Genomic DNA, 19995 nt, shown 5'->3' with positions numbered 1-19995 from the left:
CTTGTTTCTGGTATTTCTTCCACAGCAAGGCTTAACGGTTTATGCGGCTAACTGGGCCATCCCTCCTGGTGAAATCCCTGTATTTCCTCGTGCCTGGCAGTCCAGCATCCAGGGCCGAGGCTTCAGGCCTCTGCCGGGCCTCCCCGACCACACCTGCTGGGGAACTGGGACCCTGCTGCTTACCGAGCCCACACGTGGAGTTTCACAGGCCCGGAGCCTGTGTGGGCAGGATGCCATCAGATGACACCCTAGGAAAGCCAAGATATCGGGGTGCAGTTACTGCCCTGGCCTGGCTTACAGACACCATGCTACAGGTGAGTCATGCTGCCAGAGCTCGGGTGGGGGTCCCCACAGCCCTGCTCATACTCCCAGCACCACTCCTGCTGGGCTGAACAAATGACCCAGGCCACAAGCAGCTTCCCTGGAGGTGGGCATGGGGTCCATTTTCAACCCTCGACCACCACGGGCTGATCCTGCCAAAGACCCACCTGCCTCCCTCTGGAAGACAGCAGGGCCTTTCCAAATTCCCTGCTACAGCCTAGGGACCTGACAAAGACGGGGGTCCCCTGGCTTGTCAGCAGGGGTGGGGAGGTACCACCCAGGCCCTAGGGTACTCCCGCTCCACAGACCCAAGAAGCTGGCCTTGACTTACCCACTAAGGGCTGCCAAGGAGGGGCCGGCCATGTGGTGCAGGAAGCCAGAAGCAGGTGGGGGGATGGTGGCTGAGACCACTGGGGGCCACATGGAGTAACCCACCGGGGAGGCCTGCAGCTGGGCCGGGGGTGCATAGTGGTGGTGGTGATGCACGGAGGGCGGCTTCTGCCTCTGGGCTCACAGGAGGACAGGGGTAACCCGCTGTGGGTACTCAGCACAGTACACACACTGGCCCGTTTCTACAGGGACAAAGGCTGCTCCCTGGGTCCACCTTTTTCCCTTTGCCTGCTTTCTAACTAAGGGGAGGGGGGGCGGGCAGAGCCCAGGATTGGCATCAAAGAGAAGGGTAGAGGGAGTTGGGGTGGAGGGGTAGAGGAGGGGGATGGAGGAAGAGAAGGAGGGGAGGGCAAGGGGAAGATAGGAAGAAAGAAGGGAAGGGAGGGGAGAAGCCCAGGCTCCAGCAGAGCTCAGCCGGCTCTACGAGACAGCTTTCTGGGCCCCAAAATGCAGAACTCATCCCGCATCTGGGTGGGACTGGGAGCAGGGGGTATTCACAAGCGGGTCACGGACCCAGGAGTCAGAAATGTGCTTCTCAGAGTTGCACCGACACACAGACTTCGAGAAGAAAAGCCACCCAGGTCCTCTGGCTTTGATTTGGCCTGTCTCCTTTGCCCTGGTGCCCGTCCCCAGCCGAGCCTACCTGTGGGGTGGAATGCAGAGGGGCGGCCTGTGATCCCCCAGAGGGCAGGGCTTTGAGCATCAGGTTTTGCATAACGATCTGGTGCATCTGTGCATTCTGCATCAGCATCATCTCCACCATGTCTGAAGGAGAGGCAGGAGAGGCTCTGTCATTCACATACTGCATGCAGATTCTCAGGCCACTCCTGAGAACAAAGCCTTAGAGCATCCCGTTTGTTGAGACAGATGCAGCTCTCTATCAGCAAGAAGCCCTTTCAGCACAGGTGTCTTTGTGCAGGGCTCCGGGGTGCGGGTGGGGGGGGGCGTGTTCTGAGGTGTGAAGCTTCTAGGTTGGAGGATGTATGTGCTTTAACATGTACAGGGCGCCTGGGTGGCTCAGTCCGTTAAGCGTCCGACCTCAGCTCAGGTCATGATCTCACGGTCCATGAGTTCAAGCCCCACGTCAGGCTCTGTGCTGACAGCTCAGAGCCTGGAGCCTGCTTCGGATCCTGTGTCTCCCCTTCTCTTCTCTCTGCCCTTCCCCCACTCATGCTGTGTGTGTGTGTGTGTGTGTGTGTGTGTGTGTGTCTCAAAAATAAACATTAGAAAAATTAAAAATAAGATAAAATGTTGTCGCACGTGTCCAATTGGGCTCCCGAGAGGCTGCTCCACTTTGCACCCCTCCTACCGGCTTCTTCACGTCCACCTGTGCTGCATGGTGGCCTCCAAAAGGTGTGTCCACATTCTAATCCCCAAGACCTCTGAATGTGACCTTATTTAGAAAAGGGTCTTAAAAAAAAAAAAGGATCTTTGCAGGTGTAATAAGAATCTTGAGATCATCCTGAATTATCCAGGTAGGCACTAAATTCAAGGACAAGTGTTTTCACAAAGAGAGACAGAGGAGGTTTGAGACAGCAGAGGAGAGGCCACGTGGAGATGAGGCAGAGAAGGGAGGCCAGGCCAGGCCAGGACTGCCTAGCGCCACTACTGGATAGACCCTCCCCTGGAACCTCTGGAGGGAGCCTGGACGCGTGGCCACCTGGATTTCAGAATTCTGGTCTCCAGAGTGAGAGAAAGTACATTTCTATTGTTTTAAGCCCCCAGGCCTGTGGTTCGTCTTACAGCCACCCCAAGAAACGAACACATTCACCATTTCTGGATACTATGAAACAGGTGCGTTTTTGTCAGTGTGAGAGGTAAACATGAGTTCTTTCACAGCAGCCAGGCCCTAGAAATGAGGCAGCCCCAGGCTCTGTCGGCCTCCCTACAGACAGTCCCAGAAACCGCTCACATTCCCAGTCAAAGCAGAGGGGCCTGGCGGCCTGGGGCGGGGGCTCCTGCAGGCGTGGCGGGACTGGGGTGGGCAGCAGGCGGCAGTCCTTTTGGGCTAGCCAGGCCTCAGTAATCACATGAGCCAATTCCTCAAAATACAGCTCTCTCTCTCTCTCTAGACACATCCTGTTGGTTCTGCTTCTCTGGAGACCCTTGACTGACAGATTTTGCCCCAGGCCTGGGAGCAATGGGGGTGGGGCAGAGACCCAGATTCCCATGGCAACAAAGCTGTGGGAACTCTTATGCCTGCAAGATAAGAAAGTGGAGAGGCTGAGTCTGGCCGCTCCATTCTGGGCAAAGACCCTTGAGGGGACCCACGTGAGTTTGGGCCTGGGCAGCCCCATTCTGAGGTAACAAGCTTCCCACCACCTTCAGGGAAGCTTCCCCAACCGGCCCTGGGATTCCCTCCCACTGAGGAAAGATTGGAGGAGAAGAGTCCAGAAAGGACCTCACACCATGTTATTGCCTGAGGATAAGGGACACACATCAGTGTTGCAGGGAGCTAGGGTCTTCACCAATGGCACAGGGCCAAATTGATACCCATGACAAGAGATAACACCAATCCCTAATTCATAGTACACAAAATCTATTCCAGGGGGGTCATAAATCTAAATGAGAAAAGTAAGCAAAACTGTAGAAGAACATCTCCATGACCTTTAGTGGGTAAAGATTTCTTAAACAGGACAGAAAAGGCACTAATTCATAAAGGAAAAAGCCTTAAAAACATGTTCATCCAAAGACATGACGAAGAAAGGGAAAGGCAGACCACAAAAAGACTTAACGTCTGCTTTACATGTATCAAAAAGGATCCATGTTAGAATACATGAGCCAATGCGAGAGGCAGATGACCTGAAAGAAAAATGGGCAAAATACTTGAATGGGCACTTCATAAAAAGGATGTTTACAGCCAATAAATATATGACAAGATAACGTGCAAATTAAAATCAGAATGAGCTACCATGACATGCCCACCATGACATTCCCTCCTATGAAGTGTAAACAGATACTACCACTTTGGAAAACTGTCTGGCAGTATTTCCTAACCCAGACATCTCATCCCTAGGCATGTGCCCCCAGAAATGTACATGCCCATTCACCGCAAGATAAGACCGTGTGGTGGCACCAGCCAGAAAACACTGGAACACCCAACCCCAAAAGAATGCTTCCATAATTTGTGGGATAATAACATGATTGGATAGTGTGGTCACCTGAATGATAGACCCCCAACAGGTACATATCCTAATGCCTGGATCCTGTGAGTTGTGTTTCATTACATGGTAAAAGGGATGTTTTTAAGAGTCTCAGGACGGAAGCAATCCAAGCATCCATTGGCAGGCGAAGGCAGTCCATCCGTATGATGGAGTATTATTCAGCCTTAAAAAGGAAGGAAATTCTGACATCTGCCACAACATGGTAAACCTCAGACATGTTATTCCAGGTGAAATAAGCCAGTCACAGAAGGACAAACGCTCTATGATTCCTCTCATATGAGTAATCCAATTCAAAGAGAGTAGGATGGTGGGGGCTAGGGGCTGGTAGGAAGGGGAAGTGGGGAGTTGTTCAATGGATACAGTTTCAGTTTTGCAAGGTGGAAAGTCCTACAAATCTGCTGCACAACAATGTGAATCTAGTTAACACTACTTACACGTGTAAGATGCTAAGTTTTATGGGGTTTTTTTACAATTATTTATTTTTAATTTTTTTTAACTTTTTTTATTTTGAGACAGAGAGAGACAGAACATGAATGGGGGAGGGTCAGAGAGAGAGGGAGACACAGAATCTATTAAGCAGGCTCCAGGCTCTGAGCGGTCAGCACAGAGCCCAACGCGGGGCTCGAACTCATGGACTGTGAGATCGTGACCTGAGCCGAAGTCGGACACCCAACCGACTGAGCCACCCAGGCGCCCCTACAATTTTTTAAATTGATTAATTTTTATGAAAGAATCTTGAGATGAAGAGATTATCCTGTATTATCTGTGTTAGCACAATGTAATCACAAGGGTCCTCAGAAAGTGTTAAGAGAAGATAACAATCTAGATCTGAATATCCAGCTAAACTGGTATTTAAGAACAAGAGGAAATTCGGGCGCCTGGGTGGCTCAGGCAGTTAAGCATCCATCTGACTCTCGATTTCGGCTCAGATTGTGATCTGACAGTCAGTCATGGGATGAGGCCCTGTGACGGGCTCCACACTGAGTGTAGAGCCTGCTTGGGATCTGTCTCTCCCCCTCTGCCCCTCCGGGCTTGTGCTCTTTCTCAAAAATAAATAAATAAATGTTAAAAAAAAAAAAAAGGGTGGGGGGGTGGGGGGAGGATAAAAACATTTGCCAGAAAGCAAACACGGAGGGAGCTTCCAGAGTCTGTTCTAAATGAACTTGGAAAGGATTTCAACATGACAGAAGTCAATTCCAGAAGGGCGGTCTGAGATTCAACAAAGGTAAGTGGAAAGACCAGGTAAGTTCAAACAGTATTTCTGTATGATATCATGCTAGGGAGTTTTCCCAGAGGACAAATAGAGAGCAGTAACAGCCGAGCCAGAGGAGGGGAGCGACGCTGTTCCCGGTTCCTGTCGCTGGGGGAGAAGGAGCTCAAGATGCCACTTGCTCAACTTTGTACTAAGGCCCAATAAAGGGAACCAAAAGAAAGGAAAAAAAGCAGAATCAGACCCATAAATGCAGAGAACAGTCCGATGGTTGCCAGAAGGGAGGGGGAGTTGGGGAAAATGGGTGAAGGCAAGAGAGATACAGGCCTCCAGTTATAGGGTGAGTAAGTCATGGGAATAAAAGGCACAGTACAAGGAATACGGTCTATGATATTGCAATTTTTAAAAAGGCCACCAGTTCTCCAAAGTGGTTGTTAGAGTACTTTTGAGAGTTCATATTTTTACATTCAAATGCTTGATCTGGTTGAAATTTGTTTTGGTATAAGGAGTTGGGAGGCCTGACATTAATTTGTCTAAATAGCTAGGCACGTATCACACATTCCATTTTTTACCACCGATGTAAAAAAAATTTTTTTTTAACGTTTATTTATTTTTGAGACAGAGAGACAGAGCATGAATGGGGGAGGGTCAGAGAGAGGGAGACACAGAATCTGAAACAGGCTCCAAGCTCTGAGCTGTCAGCACAGAGCCCGACACGGGGCTCAAACTCACAGACCACTGAGATCATGACCTGAGCCGAAGTCGGCCGCTTAACCGACTGAGCCACCCAGGCACCCCTACCACTGATTTTTAATGACACCTTTTCTCTCGGAAGGCATACAGGCATTCGCACACACGTGGTTTTGCTCAGTTTGCCTTTGGAACCTGACAGACTACCACTAAGGTTCATCTGGAAAAACCAGCAAAGAGGGATGGAGAGCCCTAGCAGGACCGCCTCTGAGCGCACAGGCCGGGCCATGCTCAGCAGCTCCTGGGCACCTTCTAGGGGCTGCAGCGTGGACAGCACCCCTGGCTGAGTCACGGGGCAGCCTATGCGCCAGGCCCGGCACACATTACAACCTTGGATGGAGCTACGGTAACGAAACCAGTTCTCTTAGTCACTGGGACAGAATGGAGAACACTGACCAGAGGATTCCACGTGCAGGTCTGCTCCTAGACCCTCATGCCATTAGTTGTCAGGGAGGAAGCTTCTGGGGGGTAAGTGTGCTCACTGCTCCATTAGTGATGGGTTCATGGAAATACACGTCTGTCCGCACTCATCAGACTGGACACTTTAAATGTGTGCAATTTGTCATCTCGATAAAGTGGTTTTAATCTCAAATATTTAAAACTCATTTAAAAGGAGAAACAATTTAGCCAAGGTGTTCATATAGCTAATAATCAGATGAGCTGGGATCGGAGCCCCTTCCACTCAGTTCCTGGTTCTTGTTTTCTTCCATTGGCAATATCCATCATATGAGATAACTTTTCTTAAAGTTAAAATTATTTTCATGTTGCTAATATATAGCTTCAGTCGAATAGCCAAAAGCTGACCCTAAATGACTATCCTGTTTACAAAAATATTTTTTGTTTCGATAGAGAATTTTGTAAACCCATAACAGTATTAATAGGGAACACTTACCTTCCTTTTTCAAAAAGTTTTTAATTTTGTTTACATTCAAGTTAGTCAGCATACAGTGTAGTAACGATTTCAGGAGTAGAATCCAGTGATTCATCCCCCACGTATAACACCAGTGCTCCTTCCAACAAGTGCCCTCCTTAATGCCCTTTACCTATTTAGCCCACCCCCCCCGACTTCCCCTCCAGCAACCCTCAGTTTGTTCTCTGTATTTAAGAGTCTCTTATGGTTTGCCTCCCTCTCTCTTTTTATCTTATTTTTCCTTCCCTTCCCATACATTCATCTGTTTAGTTTCTTAAATTCCATATGAGTGAAATCATATGATATTTGTTTTTCTCTGACTGACTTACTTCACTTAGCATAATACCCTCTAGTTCCATGCACGTTATTGCAGGTGGCATGATTTCATTCTTGTTGATAACCGAGTAATACTCCATCGTGTGTGTGTGTGTGTGTGTGTGTGTGTGTGTGTGTACCACATCTTCTTTATCCACCACATCTTCTTTATCCATTCATCCATCAATGGACATTTGGGCTCTTTCCATAATTTGGCTATTGTCAATAATGCTGCTAAAAACATTGGGGTGAATGTGCCCCTTTGAGTCAGCATTTTTGAATCCTTTGGATAAATACCTGACAGTGAAATTGCTGGGTCATAAGGTTGTTCTATTTTTAATTTTTTGAGAACCCTCCATACTGTTTTCCAGAGAAGCTGTACCAGTTTGCATTCCTGGAACACTTACCTTCCTTAATACTTCCTGACCTTTGAGTGGGGAAGGCCTGGAGAGGGGGAATCTGTGCGATGAGTGGCTGCTGAGGTAGTTGTTGAATAATGGTGGCAGGAGGCTGGGGGACCTAAAAAGAGCCAGATGATTAGTTTCTTAAACGTGCCCTAGGAGAGAGTTCTCCAGCATCCACCCACCCACCTAACCATCCATCTCTACCTATCCATCACCTACCCATCCACCTGCCCACCCATCCATTCACCCACAAGTCCACCCACCTAGTTACCTACCATCCACCTGCCCACCCACCCATCTCTCTACTCTCCCATCCAGCACCCACCCATCTGCCCACCCACCCATCCATTCATTTATCCATCCATCCAAAAGGAACTTTATTATCTTTTTAAGTAGGCTTCACACACAGCATGGAGTCCAAATGGTGCTTGAATTCACAGCCCTGAGATCAAGACCTGAGCTGAGATCAAGAGTTGGATGCTCAACCAACTGAGCCACCCAGGCACCCCCAAGAGGAACTTAACTGGTTAACCCAACACATTGAATAGATTGCTGAATAGATATTTGAGTCCAGGTATCACATAGGACATGGCGTGTTATAAATATTTGTATCTAGCCCCAAATTCGTATGTTGAAGTTCTAACTTCCAGTGTGACCATTTTTGGAGATAGCGCCTGTGAAGAGGTATACAAGGTTAAATGAGGTAATAAATGTGAGATCCTAGTCCAATGGGGCTGGTATCCTCAAAAAAGGAGGAAGGGATGGGGCGCCCGGGTGGCTCAGTCGGTTAAGTGGCCAGCTTTGGCTCAGGTCATGACCTCATGGCTCATGAGTTTGAGCCTCGCATCGGGCTCTCATCTGTCAGCACAGAGCCCGCCGCTTCAGATCCTCTGTCACCCCCTCTCTCTGCCCCTGCCCGGCTTGTGCTCACCCTTTCTCAAAAATAAACATTAAAAAAAATAAAATAAAATAAAATAAAAAATAAACATTAAACTTTTTTTTTTTTTTTAAGAGGAAGAAATGCTAGCGAACTCTCTGTCTGCCATGTGACAACAGTGAAATGGCAGCTGTCTGCAAGGCGGAAGAGAACTCTCTCCAGGAACCTGATTGGCTGGCACCTTGATCTTGGACATCCAGACTCCAAAACTGTGAGAAAATAAGTTTCTGCTGTTTCAGCTGCCTGGTTTGTGGCACTTTGTTATGGCAGCCCTAGCAGACTAAGACATGGTCTCACGAGCCATGAGATCATGACCTGAGCCAAAGCTGGCCACTTAACCGACTGAGCCACCCGGGCGCCCCATCCCTTCCTCCTTTTTTGAGGATACCAGCCCCATTGGACTAGGATCTCACATTTATTACCTCATTTAACCTTGTATACCTCTTCACAGGCGCTATCTCCAAATATGGTCACACTGGAAGTTAGAACTTCAACATACGAATTTGGGGCTAGATACAAATATTTATAACACGCCATGTCCCATGTGATACCTGGACTCAGTATCTATTCAGCAATGACATGGTTTTTAATGTTCCCCACATTTCCTGTCTTCAGTAGGCTAAGCTAATGACTGTCTGGTTTCATTAATCCTGCCACGGAACAGGTCATAAAAATAAGTCCTGGCTTCTCTCTCGAGTTAAAATAAATGTACAATTTCAAGCACACACTAGGTGTTGATCACACACCAAAGACTTTTCTATTTTCTATTTTACTCTTTTCCTGCACGAACAAGGCCCTGACCTTGTCCTTTCTTTCCCAGTTCATAGAAATGATGGCATAGAGCAGGGGCTGACAAACATTTTCTGTGGAGGGCCAGACAATAAATAGTTTTGACTCTATGGGCCATATGGCCTCAGTTGCAAACCACTCAACTCTGCCATTGTATCCTGGAGGCAGCCATAGACAGGCAAGACTGGACCAATGAAACTTCAATATGGGCACTGAGATTTGCATTTCATATCATTTTCATGTGTTACAAACTATTATTCTTCTTTTGATTTTTCCCCCAAACATCTAAAAACATAAGACAATTCTTAGCTTACAGGTTGTACAAAAGCAGATGGCAAGCCAACTTTGGCCCATAGCCACGCTTTGCTATCCACCGCATAGTCTGATGGGACTACGCCTTCATGGCTTGGAGGACATCCTACCTCAGAGTCTCTGAATCCAGCCTCAAGGAAATTCATTGTAACCACCAAAGGCCCCTCCCATCATCTGCTTGTCCGTGGGGCTGAGACTGAAACATGCAAGCAGGACCCGGCCCTGGTGAAGGGCAGTAAGTGTAAGTGGGTTTGAGTAGGGGGAGGCTCTTGCCCCTACACCCCCACCACCCCACAACTCCCAAAAGGAGGCTCTAGCTGCTGGGAGACCTGAAGGTGCAGGCTTAGGATATCTGGAACCTGGACACAGACAGCCCAGGGGCGAAGGGGCCTCCAGGGCCTCCATTAGCACAGGTCTCTCCCTGATCTGAATTGCCCCTTCCCATTCTCCTCCCTCAGCCATGTGCTGCCAGGGTCTTCTTCCAAAGAACAAATGCCCTCCAGGTCATGGACCCAGCCTGCTGGCACCAATAGTCTCCTGAAGGTCCAGAACCTTCTCAACTTGGTCCTGCACACCTCCTCGGCCTTCTCTTCTCCCTGAGGCTTTTATGTGTCATGTCCCAGATTTCTGTCCTTCCCCTGCACTCACCTGCCCTCCAACACATTCCCTTTTGCTGAAGAAAGTCAGTTCCTTTCCTTTGCTTATAACCCAGAGGCCGAATAAAGGTATGAGGTTCTCAAAATTGGACCACTCTTTTACCTTTTTAAATTCTGCCCTTGGAGCGTCTGGGTGGCTCACTGGGTGACTCTTGATCTCTGCTCGGTTCGTGATCTCATGGTTCTTGGGTTCGAGCCCTGCCTAAGGCTCTGTGCTGTGCCGACAGCATGGATCCTGCTTGGGATTCTCTCTCTCCCTCACTGGCTGCCCCTCCCCTGCTTGTGTGTGCACTTTCTCTCAAAATAAATAAACTTTAAAATATGTATGTATATATTGGGGCACCTGGGTGGCTCAGTTGGTTGAGTTTCTGACTTGGGCTCAGGTCATGATCTGACGGTGCGTGAGTTTGAGCCCCATGTTGGGTTCTGTGCTGACAGCTCAGAGCCTGGAGCCTGCTTTGGATTCTGTGTCTCCCTCTCTCTCTCTGTCTCCCTCTGTCTCACATTCTGTCTCTCTCTTTCTCAAAATAAATATTAAAACAATTAAATATGTATGTATAAAAAATAAAATTCTGCCCTCGAAATTAGGGTCTTAGGCTCCTCTGGTCATTATGAAATTTTGAGAAAGCGTGGACACACTTCTTCCCCAAATTCAGGGCCCTCCTGATGCTGAATACTTCTGTTCTTGGTGCACAGGTTAGGACCTGGCAGTCAGGAAGGCTGAATGGAGACCCCAGCCTCTCATCTGTAATGAGGGGGATGAGACCACCCCTTCCCCAAAGCCAGTTGTCAGGGCACCTGTGAGGGTTGCACAGAGGAGCCACGGAGGTCCCTGTGCAGTGCCTGGGACGTGGGACACGCAGCCACTCTTGGCTCCTGGCTGACCCACCCTCTTCAGAGCCCGTTCATAATGCCGCCCAGGTGGGCCTCGAGGAAGGAACTGGGCTCTGTGGGCCCCGCATCCTCCCCACGTTGGTTCCGCCCCCGGTTCATCACGAAGACTTACTGAGTGTTGGATAATGTGTGGTGGCTCCAGGGCTGGCGGGGGTGGGGAGACAGCAGGGCGGATGCCCACCGGGGGCACCTCTGGGGGCAGTGCTGATCCCCAGGCTCCTCCTCTGTTCACCCCGCTCGGGGCTCGGGGCTGGGACACCTCCTCCAGGAGATGCTGTTCCTGCAACACCAACGCAGGGCCCGCTGCACCCAGGGAGGGAGTGCCGCAGACACGCAGACACGAAGGGGGGAGACGGGGGAGGGGCGTCCCCACCCCGCCTGGCACAGCAGAGCCCACGCACAGAAGTGTGGTCCTCCGTGCGGGGCGGGCCTCAGGGCTGTCCGGCACTGCTGACCTGCCCCACGAAGAGCACGGCCTCTCTGGGACAGGAGCCGGGCTCTGCGTGTGGGGGACACATGACAACAAACCTTTTTGCACGGGGTGGGGAGGGGATAATGCTTCTTTTTAGCTCAGGCTGTCCGTCCATGTTTTATGAAAAAACATGAACTAGTGTCCGGCTGTGCTTTCTGCCAGTCAACGGAGCACGTTCTCTCTTTCCAGCGTCACCGCAAAGCAGTATTTCATCATAACCGTCCGTGTGGATGCCATTTGCCACTTCCCACGGTCATTCCCTATTGCTGGTGCATTTAGTCTGGAGGAGGAGGCCCTTGGCCGTCCTAAAATCCCACCTCCTGTAGGAACTGGGTCCTTGGCACAGCACTTCCACCGTGGATACGTGCGACCAAAGCAGGGTTTTTCAGCTAACGCTCCGACTAAAGAACACGTGCGCGCATATCTTGCTTTCTCTTCTGTGATTAGGTGCGCAGTCTTCTGGCCGCTCAGGATCACCCACCCACGAGTCAACCCACCCACAAGTCAACAGACCTCAGGGAACCAGCGTTTCCTCCAGGAAGCCCTCCCTGTGCCTCTGGCCTGGGCCCGGTAGCCCCCAGCTTCAGCCCCAGAGCTCCACGTGGCACAGGACACCGGCCTACCCAGAGTCTCTGCAGAAGGTCTTTCCTCCTCCTCAGAGCACTCAGTACAGCTGCATCCGGCCTGTCCTCATTTCCTGCAGGGAATGATCATCTTATTTCTGGAAATGAGCTGCAAGTCCTCTCGTGCAGGTTTCCACTCGGGGCCCGAGCCCTGCATTGCCCCTGTCACAGAGGCTCTGCTGGACACCGGGGAGAGGCGGGGGGGGGCTCACTCGTCCTGGTAGTGAGCGCAATTGGGCCATGAGCCTGGCCTCCCGCCACCCGGAGCCCCTGGGGGCCCCAAGCAGCCTGGAGGCTGGCGTGGTCCACCAAGCCTCAGTAATGTCATCTGCAGCATCCTGAGGGAGGGGTCCCCCTCAAGAGGGCATTCTGAACGAGGTCTGGTGGATCCCAGGCTGGCTCTGGCCACCCTTCCTCTGGCACAGCAGACCTATTCTCCACCCCCACCCTAACCCCCAGCGCAGAGGATGCTTATAGCAGTGTGTCCTCTGAGGGATGGGGGTTCCCCGGGAGTCCCCACTGCCCTGGCCCATTCCAGGGTTCGTTGGTCAGTGACCTGGTTTGGAAATTCCTGTCTGGATTTGAGTCCTGGGCTCTGCCTGCTGCCCTTGGAAGTTGCCTAGAGCCCCACCACCAGAGGGACACATCCACATGATGAAGAGTAGACGATGTTTTTGTAGGGACTCCCTAGCACCTCACCCAGATGTTCCTGAACCTGGACACTGGCACCAGGCAGAGTGGTCCCCTCCCCTGGTTCCTGTGGCCTCACTGTCTGACTATAGGCCAGTGTGGCAGATACACAGGGGTGTCTGGTCTGGGCATTTGAAGGTGTGATGACTTGACGGACAGGCTGAGCCCTGCAAACCACCCAGCCTAGAACAAGCTCAGAGCAACATTGGTCTGATCCACATGTGGCCACTTCTGAGCAGGGCAACCTGGGGAAGATTATCAGATCTCTCTGGGCCTCTATTTCCTTATCTGCAAAATGGGAATGATGAATGTATTCCCTCTTGGGGTTTGTGTGAGGGTGTGATAAGCTATGAGGGTGTGCTCAGCAGAGCACCTGGGTGTGTGTGTGTGTGTGTGTGTGTGTGTGTGTGTTAAAGATGAAAATGAAAGCCTTTCAATTCTGAGTATGAGGGAAAAGTGTAAGGACAGTCTTGCTGTTGTCAGGAGGAGGGAAGGACCTGGGGGGAGGTCTCGTGCCTGCCCGTGTGGCTCCAAGCAGCCCGGGGCTCTTACCTGGCACGAAGTGAGGGTCCTCAGAATCCCCTTCCACATTCTCACGCTCTTGCTCCAGTTTCTGTGCCGAAAAGATCAGGACGGAAAGTGTGTGAGTGGACAGGGTCTGCGCTGCATGAGGGGCACCTGCCCCTGTGGTCCCGGAATGACCTCCCCCCCGAGGGTCCAAAGGGCCCAGTGTCCCACATGGAGGTGACTGGGGACAAGACATGCTGAGCGACAGAGGTGCAGGGCAGGTGGCAAGGGTCACCTTTACTGTCGCAGGGACTGTGCAGGCTACGCTTTCTGTCCAGCGCACACACGTTCCACCTTGAAATCTAAGGGCAGGTGCTCTGATATATAGGCCCCCTCCTCTTTAAAGTTTGTTTATTTATTTTGAAGGGGGGGGTGGGTCAGAGAGAGAGTGGACGAGAGAGAATCCCAAACAGGCTTCATGCTGTCAGAGCAGAGCCTGATGCGGGGCTCGGTCTCAAACCATGAGATCACAACCTGAGCCAACATCAAGAGTCGGGTGCTTAACCGACTGAGCCGCCCAGGCACCCCTGTATGGTCCCTTTCCAGCAGCTTTCTGAAGAGCTTGACCTAGGCCAGCTCCGTGTCCCTGACCCCCTGTGATCACCCGAGCCCTGGGCTGAGCAGCACAGTCTGGGCCCATGTTGGGGTGACTCCTGTCAGCCCCTCCAAGTTGGCCCATGGGTCCCATGGAAGGAAGGGCACTGAGCTGGGTGCCTGCGAGGGCAGGCTGGCCAGGGACCAACAGAACCTGCAGGGGAGGATAGGGGCTCAGGATGGGTCCCAGGGCCAGCCTATGAGGCTTCGGATCCTGCACCGGTCAGGGCTTGGCTTCTCTCAAACACTAAAGCTGGGAGGCTCTGCAGGGGAGTTCTGTGGGACCCTGGAAATGTTCTGGCCTGGGGGTGCAAACAACCTCCTGGCTGAGAAACTGCCAGAAGAACATAGTTGATTCTGCATAAATGCAGAGAAAAATACCCAAGAAACCATAGTCCTTCATCATGAGGCTGAAAACCATTGCAAAGCATTTTGCTTTGGAAGGAATATACTCACAGGTATAACTTACCTTGTATATCTGTGCTTCTTTGACGAGTTGTTAAAAACACGATTACCCCGCCTCCCCCGTCTTACCTTCTCTAAGAGTTTTAGGGTCAGTCGGGTCATTGCATCTGCCACTGAGGACTCCAGCATTCTTGGACTGTAAGAGGAGGGACGCCACCAGGCCCACCTCCCTCCCTGGTTTTCAGGGTATCTAGAAGAAAGAACTGCTCAACTGGACAGAAGCAGCCCCAACCCTGGTGTCTTTGAAGGATTCCTGAGCTGGGCTCGGTTTACCTCCTGGAGACTGGCCTCTGCTGGAGCATGTGAGAGGGTGGCCCCATCCCCCTGGACTACAGCGTCAGGAGCCAACACCGGCATTGCCTTGGCAGTTGCTAGGCAGTGTAGACACAGGAAGGCCCCAGGTTGCTGGGTTTCCACTGAGAGTCCTTCCCAAGCCCCACGGAGGCCCCACGCAGCGGTTACCTATAAACACTGCTAATCTCCAGGTGTAGCCGGGTAGGGCTTATTGGGAAGGCAACGAGCAGTGGCTAAGGCCAGAGGGACAGAGTGAAGTTTTGCGGGGAGGACAGTCCTGATCCACACCCCCCATGCACTGCCCCCACCCCAGAACTGAGCCCAGAAGAGTATAGGGTAGGGGACAGCTGCATCCTTCCCCATGCGCCACAGGGGCCTACCAACCCCTCATCCGTTGCAGCCTCCTGGAGGCTGGCAAGCCCCCAACCCCTTCTAGGGACCCTCAGAGCCAGATGGGAGTAAAGCCTGGACCAGGTGGGGGCACCACCTCCCTGCAGATTTTAGGAAATTCTGAGGGGCAGAAGGGGCACAATGGAGCTGGCCAATGACATGCCTAGGGGGCTTCCCTGGTGGGGGTTCTCGGTGGGTCCACCCCACAGGCACCTAGCCATCACCTGGGAGGACACAGGGTCACGCGGAGCTACCACTGCTCCAGGCGGGGGTGTGATTCCAGCATTGGGGCTGCTCTGTGGGGACCCCAGCCCAGAGAGGGGTGGGAGCACCCAGGGACAAGACCCCTGGTCAGGTCAGGAGTTGGTGGCTGGAATGCATGTCTGGAGGGCTGAGGGTGGGGTGGGATTGCATCCAGTAAGGGAAGCCTTTTATAAATGATCCTTCACACAGAAGGCAGGGCACAAAACTGATACAAGCGGCCCTTCATTTGTATGGGCTTTACATCTCAGATTTGCAAATTAATCCACCCGGCTAATGAAGTGGACATAACAGATTTGCTATTGGAGCCCGTGACAGCGATCTGGGGCTGGGGCGAGAGTGGAGTATCGGCACACTTACAGCCCCCCTCCTCAATGCAGCTTGTATCAGATGGCAAAAATCTGGCTGAAAGTCCCTTAAATTGTTTTTAAAAAACTAAAGTTACTTATTTAAAGTCATTTAAAACTTAGATTTACAGAAAAATCAAGAAGATGGTAAATAGCATTCTCACATATGGCTTCCCCTATTATTAACATCTTATATTGATTTGTTACCGTTTATAACAAAGGTTACTTTATTTATATTGGTTTGTTACCCTTTACTACAATCAATGAACCTAGACCGATGCATTAACTATGGTCCATACTTCCTTTGATTTCTGTTTGTTTGTTTTTTTTTTTTGCCTGACATCCCTTCTCTATTTCAAGACATCATATGACATTTGTCAGCATGTCCCCTTAGACTCCTCTTGCTTTTGATGACCTTGACAGTTTTGAGGAGCACTTGTCAAGGCATTTTGTAGGGTGTCCTCTACTCGTGGGGTTTGTATGTTTTCTCATGATTGGACTGGGGTTTGGGTTGATGGGAGGAAGACCACAGAGATAAAGTGCCATCATCATCACGTCACATCCAGGGTGCCTGTGGTCACCTTGACTTATCACTGTTGATTTTGACCTTGATCACCTGGCAGAGGTATGTTTGTTAGGTTTCTCCACTCCCCAGTTACTATTTTTCTCTCCCTTCCCACACTGTCCTCTGTGGGAGGAAGTCACATGCACAGTTCACACTTAAGGAGTGAGGGTTGTTTCCCTCCTTGGGGGTGAGTATCTACATAATTTATATGCACAGCTTTTTAATTGTCAAAAATAAATTGAGACTCAGGTCCAGCATTAATATAGTGTAGAATGACCATGGAAATGATCCTGGGGTTCTAGGGAACATAGATTGAAAACCAATGACCAAACCAGTGTGGGAAAACTGTGGACAAGTGCCCTATTGAGTTTTAAATCCATTGCAACATGTAAAGGTTGAGAGATCCGGGCGTAGATCTGGGGCTGTAATTGCTCTAGGAAAGTCTGACCCTGTGTTTGGCTGGTGTTGCCTGCTTGACCCCTGGTCTTATGAGCCCACTCAGTCCCACTCATTTTTGCTCACACCACTCAAATCTACAAGCTAAGAATCGAAGCTCCACTTACTGAAGGGCTGTGGTCTGACTCAGGAGGAGAAATGCTTTTTGGAGGTTGAGCTTCCAGCACTCTCTGAGGGAGATTTGTCTAAGTTGTGGTTGCTTATAATCACACATTCTCACTGAGGGTGAAAGATGAGTTTGTGTCAGCAAGATTGTCACTACCGTGTCTTGATGAAGGGCATTACTGCTACCCTGATTCAGTCAGAGAAGACAGCAAGCAGGGAGCGCACAGCCGGCACACAAACCCCGTGCAAGGTGTGGGAACAGGTGAGCGGAACAGAAGGAACCCAGAAATCTACATGTCTACTGCAACATCGCCCACAACAAGGCCATCCACCCCAATCTTGCTTTTTGTGCCACCCTCTCTCTAGTGGCAGGTCACTTGAAGTAGTGTCATCCTACCTGACTCCCCAATGGCTCACATCTGTAGCAGAGGCATTTGGGACTCCCATCTTGTCCTTGTCATCTGCCTGAGTTCTACAGTTTCCTAATCCTGCCACCGAAACGTGGTGCTGCTGTTCTATTTACAGACTCAAATCGGTGGGAGAGGGGGGCACTATGCTTTCATCTTCCTTTTAACTGTAAATGGGATATTCCAACAGTGATAAGAAAAGGTTAAAGTGAGACCGGGGATGTCAAGCCCCTTTAGGCGAACAGGATCACCGCTTGGTACAGTTGTGCTACAGGGTGCAGGGAGATGCTTTGGATTATCGTCAACTAGTTTATCAGCTTCCAGTGAGCTTGATTACACCAACAGCATTTGATTGTTAAATTGTGGGCTAGGAACAAAAACCTTGCATTGTTTCCTTAACTGGACAAACAGGTTCAAGTGAAGTTTGAAGCTAAGGAACAATGATCTCATGAGACTTTGGATTCCCACAGACCATGAATTCACAACCAAAGTTATACTCCTTTTTTTTCTTTTAAATTTTTAACAGACTTTATTTTTTATTTATTTTTACTTATTTTTCAGACTTTATTTTTTAGACCAGTTTTAGGTTCACAGCAAAATTGAGCAGGAAGTACAAGATTCCTTTTTAATGACTGTTTACAATACACTTGAAATGATTTACCCACACGCTTCCAAGCCTTAATCATTTTCCACTTGGCTGTTTTTGATTTTCACGGAACCAGCTCTTTTTCTGGTGATCTGGAACTGGGTACAATTACAGTATCACTTAAAATCACATCTTCACCAAAACTTTCTCAAGGAGACTAAAGACCACTTGGCAAGTGGCCCTAGGGAGCCCCTTCTATGCTGGGGTTCCAGAGACTGTCCTAACAGGAATAAACATGTATAAGTTAGCCTTTCCTGCGCTTCAGGATCTCAGCCTGTCCCTCTCTCCACCACAGGGTCCCTCCTAATACTCTGATCCAGGGGGCTGCTTCGTGGCAGAGGTGCCAGATTTGTCCCACTGGTCAAATCCTATGCTGCACTACCCGGAAGCTGCAAGCTGGCGGTAGACGCATTAAATCAGAGCCCTCGATACGGTACTGTGTCCCCAGTGAGAGAAATACAGGTCCGGAAGTGGCACCACTCCCAGTGCCTTCTGTCCCTGCAACGCTGGACGCCGTGGCCCGGATTCCCAGGCACCAACAGGCAACAGAGAGAAGTGAAGTCATACGACGGGGGAGGGACGCAGAGCAATGAAATCCAAGTGGTCTGGCTGGCGGTCTGCGACTGGGAAACGAACAGAAACAGCGTCCCGGGAGGCGAAGGGCAAGGTGACCCGGGCTCCCACCCCTGAGGACCGAGGACCTGGCTGAATGTGAGGGGGCTCTAGGACGGGCAGTGCGGACGAGACGTGTGACGCCAACCGCAGCCCCGAGACCAGCCGTTCAGCCCGCGAAGTCGCGGCCTCCCGGACTCCCTGGCGCTCACCGAGTAGCTCCCGGGGGACACGCCTGTGGGCGGCCTCTCAGCCCCCTCAAAGGAGGGGCTGTGGGGCCGGCCTAAACTTCCTAACGGCCAAGTCTAACGCCCCACTAACACGACCAAGGACAAAGGCTGACAGGCCACACTCGCCTAGAGGCCTTTCGAGTCGCTAGTGCAACCCCGTGTACAACAGGTGCGCGCGCCCCAACTGGTCCCCGCGCCTGCGCTCGCCGCCCACCCATTGGACAGCTAGACCCCTTTAAAACCGACCAACCACAGAGCGTTCCGAGGCCTTTACGCTCCGCCATTGGTCCTGCTGGGAGGTGCTATTGACAACGCGCCAGTGGGAGGCCAGAGGTCGACATGGGCGGAGCTCCGTCCGGGCCGCAAGGCTCTGATTGCGCGTGCGCGAGGGCAAGAACGCAGCCCTCTGATTGGCAGCGGGGCAGACGGCGCACACTCGGGGGCGGCGCCAGACCCACGTCTGCGTGACAGTTGTTGCGGGGGGAGGGCAGCCCAGACAAGGGGGAGGGAGTGTAAATAGAGTGAAGGCGGCGGCGTGTTGACCCCGTCACCTCTTGGGCTCCGCGAGGAGCCCCCGGGAGGGAGATGGATGAAGATGAGCAAGAGCAGCGGCGAAGAAAGGTGGAGGCCGGGAGAGCGAAGGTAAACGATAGCGCCTCTTCCTCCTCCCGCTGTCCCAGCTCGGGTTTCTCGGGGAAGGTTCCGGTGACCGCTGTTGTTTCCTGCTAGGAGCGGTTGCAGTCAGGCGGGGAACACTGCCAAAGTCTTGCCCTTCCCGCCGGCTCGACTAGAAGTCGCCTCCTGGCCGCCGCCATATTGAATCCGCCGCCCTCTGCCCGGCCCCGCCCCTGTCGAGGTCGCAGCCAATCACCGGCTGGGGACTTGCGGGGTGGGGCGGGGGCGTGCGCGGGGGCCGGGCGCGGGGCATGCCGGGAATCGCGGGGCTGCGTCCGCGAGCGAGGCGGGGCCTGGCCGCGCCCTCCCGCCTTTCCGGAGGAGCTGGCGCTGCAGCTCTTCGAGTCGCCGTGGAGTCTCGGCCAGTGTCCGTGGCACCCCGGTGGAAGCTGGTGGCCTAGGAACGCGCGGTCCCTGACCGCCCGCCAACATTCCGATCCCAGTAGAACGTGAAGGACGGGCTGGTAGTGAGGGGGGCCGCACCGCGCGTCGTCGTTGTCATGGACAGCCAGCACGTCGCGCACCTGTACATCCGCTCACCTGT

The 19995-nt window shown here is 51.6% G+C and overlaps 2 protein-coding genes across 14 annotated transcripts in view; one reads left to right on the top strand and one right to left on the bottom strand.

The window, feature by feature from the left end:
* Positions 1-1212: 1212 nt before the first annotated feature.
* Positions 1213-14783, bottom strand: CC2H21orf58 (chromosome C2 C21orf58 homolog). The gene is made up of 7 exons (XM_043595957.1): positions 14737-14783; positions 14533-14599; positions 13390-13450; positions 12148-12221; positions 11165-11332; positions 7468-7579; positions 1213-1476 (listed from the first exon to the last, which is right to left on the bottom strand). Exons 1-7 carry the CDS (start codon positions 14781-14783, stop codon positions 1247-1249), a joined length of 759 nt encoding a protein of 252 aa, XP_043451892.1. The 3' UTR covers positions 1213-1246.
* Positions 14784-19214: 4431 nt separating this feature from the next.
* Positions 19215-19995, top strand: part of PCNT (pericentrin) — a 133664-nt gene continuing 132883 nt past the window's right edge. For 10 of the 13 annotated variants that reach the window (XM_043593349.1, XM_043593347.1, XM_043593352.1 and 7 more), the window contains exon 1: positions 19248-19418. In XM_043593349.1, coding sequence (XP_043449284.1) covers positions 19362-19418 — 57 coding nt within the window. In that variant the 5' untranslated portion in view covers positions 19248-19361. Of the gene's footprint in view, positions 19419-19995 lie in introns of all 13 variants that reach the window. The other 3 variants (XM_043593354.1, XM_043593350.1, XM_043593348.1) reach the window with 2 other exon arrangements.

This window comes from Prionailurus bengalensis, chromosome C2 (genome assembly GCF_016509475.1).
Source record: "Prionailurus bengalensis isolate Pbe53 chromosome C2, Fcat_Pben_1.1_paternal_pri, whole genome shotgun sequence".
Taxonomy (NCBI): Eukaryota; Metazoa; Chordata; class Mammalia; order Carnivora; family Felidae; genus Prionailurus; species Prionailurus bengalensis.
The sequence above is the reverse complement of the archived record's forward strand: the minus strand, read 5'-3'. Positions and strand labels throughout refer to the sequence as shown.